Source organism: Alligator mississippiensis, chromosome 11, assembly GCF_030867095.1.
Source record: "Alligator mississippiensis isolate rAllMis1 chromosome 11, rAllMis1, whole genome shotgun sequence".
NCBI classification, from domain to species: Eukaryota; Metazoa; Chordata; order Crocodylia; family Alligatoridae; genus Alligator; species Alligator mississippiensis.
The window spans coordinates 65,397,205-65,407,097 of record NC_081834.1 but is presented as its reverse complement, the minus strand read 5'-3'; the positions used below and the strand labels follow the sequence as shown (position 1 = coordinate 65,407,097).

Below are 9,893 nucleotides of genomic sequence, written 5' to 3'. Positions count from 1 at the left end.
CGCCTCCCTGATCCCCCTCAGCCTGCTAACCTCCTCCCGGAGCTCCCTCACCTGCGCCTCCAGAGCCCTAAGACGGGCACCTGCTGGACAGGTGTGGGGGCCCCCAATCTCTGCTCCCCCCGGCCCTGCTGGGGATCCCCCACAGGCCAGGAGGTAGGGGGACATCAGCTCCCCCATGGGCTCGGTCTGGGTGGAGGCCTCAGACCTGCCCCAGGTAGCCTTGTCCCCCTGGGCAGAGGCCCTAGCAGCACTCCTCGTAGACACCATTCTACAAGCTGCTGTTTGTAGACCTGCGCGGTGTCTACGCCCTACCCCTACAGGACTCCCACTCCTGGCCCTCCTGGCCCGCCCTCCGGCGCGAACGCCCGCGCAAATGCCGGCGTGCTCTTACAGAGCGCACCTGTTTGCGTGCTCTGTTCGCGCCACGCGGCTCGGGAGCGCTGCTCCCTACCGGCTCAGCTATATGGGACCCGGGGGTTTAGACCTAATTAAGATTAAGGGGGACCCAAAACCCAGGTCTCACATTTCTTGAGGGAATCTTCAGATATCTGATTTGTTGTGCAGAAGGTACATGGCAGTGTCACCCATGAGAAGTAGAATTAGGTGCTCCGTATATCAATGGAATGAAGATGTAGGATGCATAGCTTGAGTCAGGGAATGAAAATTTGGAGTGGGTCATATGTTCTATGCTACTGGTTAACATCCTGCCCCTCTGAATCACCCTTCACAGGCTCCTAAATGTTGCTGTTTGTTGTATAAGATTCATAGGTGCCTAACCTTTCCAGTGTAAACCAGGTACCTAAACTTTGAGAGCTTTAATGCCTTAGTAGAGATACCCATATGACCAACCTGTATTGTTCTCTAAGGACACATCCAAATGTGCGTGGCTGTTTGCTTCCTCAGGGACAAGTAGCAGTGGCACACCTTGAACTGCTGCTCCTTGTCCCCAGGGAATACTCATGCCAAGTGCACTTTGCTGCACAGCAGGTTGCCCCAGGTGGCATAGGAGAGGATGGGGACAGCACTGTGCTGGTCCCAGCAGCCTTACCTGGGGTGCTGGGGGCCTCCCAAAGCTTCATACATGGCAATTAAGCTGGGTAGAGCCTGGCCAAGCAGCCCAGCTTCAGTTTTTTAGCAGCACATGCTACCCAAGAATGCACTGCTCCATTTTTTCCCTTTTTATTTTATATTTTTTTTAACCTCTGGGGTTAAAAAAAGGTGGGAAAAAAAACAATAGAGCGGCACACACTCAGGCAGCATGCCCTCCAGACTGTGAGCTTTGTGGCACTGAAAATGTGTTTTCAGTGCCACATACTGCATGACTGTGCTCATCTGGATGCACCCTAAGTGTATGCGTGGCAATAGCTACGATGTACTACTACACACAACACCCAAGGGCTACACTATTTTTACCAGAGGAGACGTGTTGGTATAGTCCTGGTGGAAGGCCTTAAAATACCCTCCTATTTCACCAAAGCTATTTGTAAGAAAACCTCCTTGGATTATTGATACTAATTACTGGCAATGGGAGTCCAACACACATGTGCAGAAATTGGCCCAGCAATGTAGATGACTCATGGAAGGATCATTCTAAAGATATTGAAATAATCAGTGATTCAGCTCATATATTTTAGGGCCAGCACTGGTGTGTGCAGCACTACACTAAGGTGGTTACACAACATCTGGTACAGGAGGTAGCATGCACAGAAAAGGCATGGAATAACCTACCACAGCACTATCATAATGCAGCACTATCAAACATTTGGATGGGGTAGTGAAAAGCTCGTTGTCCAAGTACATGGATGACACCAAGTTATGGGCCAGTGTGGTCACGCCAGAAGATAGGTTGCAGATACAGGTGGACCTGAAGAGGCTAGTAAGTTGGGCAGACTGGAACCACTGAAGTTTAACACTTCCAAGTGTAAGGTGCTTCACCTGGGGGCAAATAACCCTCAACGTACATACAGGCTCAGAGGTGACAGCTTGACTTGCACTGCAGCTGAAAGGGACCTAGGGGTAATGATTGACCATTGCATGAATATGAGCCAACAGCACGATGCAGTGGCCAGCAGGGGAAATAACATGCTGGCATGCATCAACTGATGCATCCCATGTAAAACTAAGTGATATTCCCACTGTACTCAGCACTGGTGAGACTGCAGTTGGAGTACTGCATCCAGTTCTGGGCACTGCACTTCAATAAGGATGTGGAAAACCCCAAACAGGTCTAGAAAAGAGCCACCTGCATGATCAGGGACTTGCAAAGCAATTCATACAAGGAAAGGATGAGGAACCTGGGCCTCTTTAGCCTAAAGAAGAGAAGGTGGAGAGGGGACTTGATAGTGGCTTATTGCCGTATCAAAGGAGTGCATCAGGAGCTTGGTGAACAAGTGTTCACCAGGGCACCCCTGGGGAAGACTAGGACCAATGGAATGCTGCTTCATTCAGGCTTAATCCCAGGAAAAACTTCTTCTCAGTCAGGGTGTCCAGACTGTAGGGTAAACTCCCTCCAGAGGTGGTGCAGTTACCTACCCTGAAGGTTTTCAAGAGGAGACTGGACAGTCACCTTGCTGGGGTCACTTGAGCCCAGTTGTCTTCCTGCCTAGAGCGGGGCGGGGAGGGTGGACCCAATGATCTGTGAGGTCCCATCAAGCCCCTTACAATCTATGAATCTATTAATGCATGTACATTTCCCAGCCAAACATGTTAAGATGGAAAAAAAATCCAAGATTATAAATTCTCTTGAGATGCTAGGCCAGTTCTTTTCTCCCTGGCCAAACTGGGCTCTGTGGTAGCTTTACATTCACAACCATTTGAAAGAGTTCCTTTTCTTTTAACCCAACTAAAAGACAAGGAAGAAAAGTGCCCCCAAAAGATCATTCGTTCTTTAGAAATAATTGGTCATCTGGGCATCAGAAAAAAAATAGCTGTTGATATAGAACTGATGTAACTACATCCAATTCATTTCTTCTCTGGATATCTCCACTCATAAGATACAAGATTCTGTTGCTCAGGAAAGCAACAGTCGGTTACCCTATTTAAAATAATTCAAATTTAAATGGATGTGAGCATTCTCTCTTTCTCTTTCCTTGTCCTCTCTTTCTCATTGTTATAGAAGAAAAGAATGAAGTATCAAGTCTTAAAATCTCATATACCCAGGGATCATGTTTCTACTGTTAGGTGAGTTTCTCCAATTGTATTTCTATGTAATATGTGATACTCGTTTTGAAATCATATTGTGAATGCAACCATGGGGAGTTCAGTGTATCCAGTTTCTTCTTCAGTGGCTTGAAAACTGTGATTTTCAGAAGGAACAAAAAAGAATAAGGTGTTTGGTAAGGGGATTTTTGAAATTCCATGCAGTTACACATTGTAGGGCAGTGGTTCCGAACCTTTTTTTGCCACTACCTGCTGCTGGGAGCGGAGTGCAGTGGCGGCAGCCCAGGGGCAAGGGAGCTCCTGGCATGCAGAGTGGCTCATCCTTTTCATAGATTCATAGATGTTAGGGTCGGAAGGGACGTCAATAGATCATCGAGTCCGACCCCCTGCATAGGCAAGAAAGAGTGCTGGGTCTAGATGACCCCAACTAGATACTCATCTAACCTCCTCTTGAAGACCCCCAGGGTAGGGGAGAGCACCACCTCCCTTGGGAGCCCATTCCAGACTTTGGCCACTCGAACTGTGAAGAAGTTCTTCCTAATGTCCAATCTAAATCTGCTGTCTGCTAGCTTGTGGTCATTGTTTCTTGTAAACCCCGGGGGCGCCTTGGTGAATAAATACTCACCAATTCCCTTCTGTGCCCCAATGATGAACTTATAGGCAGCCACAAGGTTGCCTCTCAACCTTCTCTTGCGGAGGCTGAAAAGGTCCAGGTTCTCTAGTCTCTCCTCATAGGGCTCGGTCTGCAAGCCCTTAACCATACGAGTGGCCCTTCTCTGGACCCTCTCCAAGTTATCCACATCCCTCTTGAAGTGTGGCACCCAGAATTGCATGCAGTACTCCAACTGCAGTCTTACCAGTGCCCGATAGAGGGGGAGTATCACCTCCTTGGATCTGTTCATCATGCATCTGCTGATGCACGATAAAGTGCCATTAGCTTTTCTGATGGCTTCGTCACACTGCCGACTCATGTTCATCTTGGAGTCCACTAGGACTCCAAGATCCCTTTCCGCTTCTGTGCCACCCAGCAGGTCATTCCCTAGGCAGTAGGTGTGCTGGACATTTTTCCTCCCTGGGTGTAGCACTTTGCATTTCTCCTTGTTGAACTGCATTCTGTTGTTTTCTGCCCATTTGTCCAACCTATCCAGGTCTGCTTGTAGCTGTTCCCTGCTCTCCGGCGTGTCCACTTCTCCCCACAGCTTTGTGTCATCCGCAAACTTGGACAGAGTACACTTCAGTCCCTCATCCAAGTCGCTGATGAAGACATTGAAGAGTATCGGTCCAAGGACCGAGCCCTGCGGGACCCCACTGCCCACACCCTTCCAGGTCGAGACCGACCCATCCACCATGACTCTCTGGGTGCGACCCTCTAGCCAATTCGCCACCCACCGGACTGTGTAGTCGTCCAAGTCACAGCCTCTTAACTTGTTCACCAGTATGGGGTGGGATACCGTATCAAAGGCCTTCCTGAAGTCTAAAGGGCCTTCCTGAAGTCTTTTGTGTAGCGATGCTGGCATTGCCACCATGACCCTCATTTGGGTCACAATCCAAGGTTATAGGGTATAAGAGTCTGAAAAGAGAAATCAACATTGGTTTGTTTAAGATTTACCCACATTGCTTCACTCAGAAAGGAAATGGACATACCCTAGACTTCCTCTTAGTTATTATTTTTATTTATTTTCTGACCTGAAAACTCTTCTCTTCCATTTAGTGACTTCCTGTACCCTATGATTTAAATTGATCTGCAGGGCCAAAAGTGAACATTTCTTCCTCAAATGAGAACTTTTTTGATGGTAGAGATGATCCCTCCTTTACTGCACAAGACAATTTAATCCCTCCTCCTGCCCCCCGACCATGTCACACACCATATGTCATAAGTTTCTTTTCCTGGAACGTGTACTGTTTCAGCTATACCCAGGGTCTATTGTTTATAGAAAGTTAAGGTATCACATCTCTACTCTGATGTGCAGCAAGTTTTATCATGTTTAGACTTTTCTTGTGTAAAACAGAACTCTTCACTGTAGCCAACACTGGTAGAGGTGGATCTTAATTTAGGATACACACAAGGGTTGTCTCAACTCTATAGTTGGAATAGTTGTTGAACTAGCTTTCAGGCAGGAAATCACCTTCCTCAGGCCACTTGACCAAAATGTTGTTCAACACCTCTCCAGACCATACAGATAATACAATAAAAGTATCACAAAAAGGCTCTTCCTCTTAAAGAATCATAACAATTCCTAAAATCAGCAGAGGTTGATTTGGGAGTGATTCATGTTGTGTTTGGTCCATATGTACACTGTATGCTGTTTCCATGGAGTCCATTACTTTGTACTATTTCAGACTTTAAAATAAAGGAACCAATAGGGTAAAATGAACCTAACATTCACACTCTCTAGAAAAAAAACCAAAAACCAAAACAAACACAAAAAGAGAGAAAAGGCAAACAAGTAAAGTGAGTAGCTTTTGACCGTCAAATTACTGAGAGAGAAGCATTTCAGAGTCAAATGTCTCATACTAAGAATTTCTGGTCTATGCCTTTCATCTTTTTCCAGCTTGGAGATGGGAATAGATTTGACTTTGGAACTGTATCCATCTCACTAATCCATCCTTTTCACAGGTCCCTTTCTTCCAGATACCATGTATATGTCCTTTTTTGGCTTATCAATGGACAAGCTTTAAGACAAGTGCACTCCCCAATGACTAGAAAATGGCAATTTGGGGTTTGCTTTTGAGAATTGGCTTGTAGGTAAAGTAGATATGCATTAGAACAATAGTTCAGGGGACCGGATGCTTTCTAAGAGTTAATTGATTTCTAAAAGCCTGTTTGTGACAAAGTTTCTTCAAGGTCAGCTGTGTCTGATGTAAGCAACAGCAAGCAGGCACACAGGCTGCAAAATTAAAGATATGTACCACTGTGTTCCATAACAGAGATAAAGGACTCTGCCACACTGGCCAAGTCACAGTGCCCAGTTGCAGGGCCCTTACGATTCCTGGTTTTGGTAGACTGACCAAATCAGGAGAAACCAGTAAAGCCCAAATTAGTACGCTTGCATGTGATGGGTTTGTGAAACAAATGACTATGCTAACAGGAAAGAACATGAACAGTATGATGACCGCAGGGAGACCAGTCAATGATGCTCAGAGTTGAAGATTCATCAGGAGACAGATAAGATGCAAAAGGAAGGATTTCACAGCAGCAAAGAGACCCTGAGAGGGTAACCTGAGGCCACAATGGACAGTGGGCATAATGCCAGCCTGTCTTGCTCGCCTCACTGCAGGGGGGGGTGGGGTTGGCATCGGCCTCTGGCCTCCAGACTGCTGACATTCAAGAGAGAACCTCAGAGTGAAGCTTGGGTACTAGTTAGATGTACCTTGACTCTGAAAACCTTAGGGCTGGTAGATATAGAATTGTTTGCATGATTCTTATCTGCTATCACTGTGTAACAGGAAAATTCACCTGCTATCGAATGGAAAGGCCATGGTCAGTCTGAGGGTTTGGGTGTACCCAGAACAAAGTATCTGGGTCACAAATCCAGTGCCAACATCCCCTGTCAAACCAGCATCCTAGTGATGCAGCTATTGGGCTACTATATGAGAGAATCCTCCTCCTCCAGTATCAAACATGTTTTTTATGTAATTTTTTTCTCTAAGCTGTAGTCCACTACTATGTAGTGATGTGCCTACCTGGGTAATCCTATCTTTCCTTCAAGGGGAAATAGAATCTCAAATCTGCTTGAATTTCAAAAATGACACTTATGAAGCTACATTTAAATATGTACAAAAATCTTAGCTAAAATAAGATAAAATGGAATTTGATCCTCAGGTTTGGAATTTGGCAATCTCTTGTCCTAGAGGCTGTGAAAGGAATTCTTCAGGTAGCTGACAGGGAAACTAAGCCTGTCAAGAGGCATGACTGTCAGGAAACATGCTTGAGGGAAGGTACAATTAATTGGAAGTTGTTTCAATTGAAACAGAGTTTGTTGGATTGAAGCTTTTCATAGATTTAATAGATTTCTAGGGTCAGAAGGGACCTATTAGATCATTGAGTGTGACCCCCTGCTCTGGGCAGGAAAGAGCACTGGGATCAAGTAACCCCTGTCAGGTGCTTGTCTAATCTTCTTTTGAACACCTCCAAGGTAGGGGAAAGCACCACCACCGCTGGAAGCCCATTCCATATTTTGGCAACCCTCACTGTAAATAATTTCTTCCTGATGTCCAATCTAAATCTACTCTCCTTCAGTTTATGGCTGTTCTTTCTAGTAACTCCAAGGGGTGCCCTGGTAAACATAGTATCCCCTATTCCCTACTGACCCCCCTATGATGAGTTTGTAGAAAGCCACAAAATCACCTCTCAGCCATGAGGTCTAGATAGAACAACAAAGTTCTCTACATAGATATCTGCTTACTCATAAAAGGAGAAGTAAACTTCCTTCATGTTGGTGTTTATTCATCTATTTACATGTTTGTTTAATCTTTCATTCATTCCTTCTTCTAGATCCAAGTTTTGGTGAACAAATGACCATGGAGAACCAAACAACTGTAAGCTATTTTGTTCTGTCAGGTGTTTCCAATAACCCACAGCTCCAGCCTTTCCTTTTTTGGGTGTTTCTACTTATATACCTACTAACTGTGCTAGGGAATGGGGTGATCATGGTGGTGATAAGAGCTGATCCTCACCTTCACACCCCTATGTATTTTTTCTTATTCCATTTATCGTTCCTGGACATCTGTTCTTCTTCGGTCACTGTCCCAAAGATGCTGCAGAATTTCATGGCAGATGAGAAAACCATTTCTTTCCCTGGTTGCATTACCCAGATGAGCTTAATTCTTCTGGTGTCCTGTACAGAAATTTTCATTTTATCAGCAATGGCCTATGATAGATATGCTGCCATCTGTGACCCACTGCATTATGTGAGGACCATGAATAAACAGGTCTGCATAAGATTTGTGGGTGGTGCATGGTTGATCAGTATATTTCATGCACTGACAAACACAGATCCTGTGTTACATTTAAATTTCTGTGGGCCCAAGGACGTGAACAATTTCAGTTGTGAACTCCCATCTCTACTAGAAGTGTCCTGCACTGAGACCTTCATCAGTAAAATGACATTTCTCACTTCAGTTATGCTTTTGAGTCTGACTGCATTCTGCATCACTCTTGTCTCATACATCTGCATCATCTCCACAATTCTAAGGATACGCTCTGCTGAAGGCAGAGTTAGAGCCTTCTCTACCTGCAGCTCCCACCTCACTGTGGTTGTTTTGTATTATGGGGCTGGTTTATTTCGATATCTGAGACCCAGTTCTGCCTCTTCAGTGGTTACTGACAGACTCTTCTCCATCCAGTACAGTATCTTAACTCCCATGTTAAATCCAATCATCTATAGCTTGAGAAACAAGGAGGTAAAGGCAGCTCTGGGGAATATACTGGGGAAATTTCAAAGCATGTAAATGCATTTCAACATTTGGGAGTACTAATAAGATAATAAGAACTGAGTGTTAAAATACTGTTATACCATGTAATCAACTGTCATGGGCTTTTAGACTATTAAACCATAAGAATATTTGTATTGTCATAGCCAATATCAATCCAATCTGTTGTAAAGGCAAGGTACCATAGGAGTAGAGATGCATGAAAGGCCCGAATGTTGCTGAAGCAATCTGTAGTGATAAGTGCATGAAATAGTTCACTTTTTGTTTTCCAATTTTTGTTCTGGGGAGTGAGAATGAGTCTAGAGTCTTGTGGCTAGAGCATTGATTTGAGAAATAAATACGGGTTTCGATCCCAGCACCAAATTTGACATGAAGGGCTTCTGCCTGAGGAATCAGCCCCTCCTTAGGTGAGTGCTCTAGCTCCAGAACTACTCATATGAAACTGGCATCACCATCACTTCCTCTTTGAATTTCCACAAAACATGATTTACCTAACTCTAGGAGGGTTTGACAGCTGAAAATAACATATTACAGAAAGTACCAATGTTTTTTGTTAAACAATAGATTTTTTAAATAAACCCAAACACAAAAGTTATCTAAATAGAAATCCTTCAGAGACTGTATTGTTTTATATGTGTTCCCGTTACTTCAAATAACATCTCTGATTCAATCTATAAGGTTTCTCCTTCTTCTGCAATCCATCATAGTCAAGGATGATTGTCTTCCAAGATTGTCTTATCTGTGTGTCCAAAGATGGCTGATGATGCCTATCCAGGATTGACACACTTTACTGCAGTTCAGATATATCTTTCTGTGTAAGGTGGATGATGCTGATTTTGTTTTTTATTTATTTCCAGGAAAACACTAACATTGGTGTACCTCTCTTCCCATTGGAATAAGAGGATCTTGTTCAGGCTTGAAGGGGTGCAGAGCAGAGCCCCAGTCCCACCTCTGCACCCCAGCTCAGGACCCAGCTCCGGGCCCTTACCAGCCCCCAAAACCCCCAGGAGCCCCCATAGGTGGCTCTTTCGAGTGAGACATTTCATTTTATGGGGTTGATTGAATGAGGCAGTCCTGGTAAATTATCCACCTACTGCTCATTAGCACTTAGTTAAGCTCAAGTGAATGGTTCACAGTCTCCTGCGCTAGGGACAGACATTCAAAAAGCTGAAGCCTGAATTGATTCAACCTTTGCCGGTTAGTGTAACCTGCACAACACGAACCAGTTTGTAACAGGACAAACATGCTTTTTGGACTGAGGCAACGCGAGAACATTCATGTAGTTGCTCAGGCCAGGTGCT

At 44.8% G+C, this 9,893-nt stretch overlaps 1 protein-coding gene across 1 annotated transcript; it reads left to right on the top strand.

The window, feature by feature from the left end:
- The first annotated feature begins 7,180 nt into the window (after positions 1 to 7,180).
- Positions 7,181 to 9,625, top strand: LOC132243913 (olfactory receptor 2D3-like). Its single transcript, XM_059714404.1, has one exon. It carries the CDS (start codon positions 7,675 to 7,677, stop codon positions 8,608 to 8,610), a length of 936 nt encoding a protein of 311 aa, XP_059570387.1. The 5' UTR covers positions 7,181 to 7,674; the 3' UTR covers positions 8,611 to 9,625.
- The last annotated feature ends 268 nt before the right edge of the window (positions 9,626 to 9,893 follow it).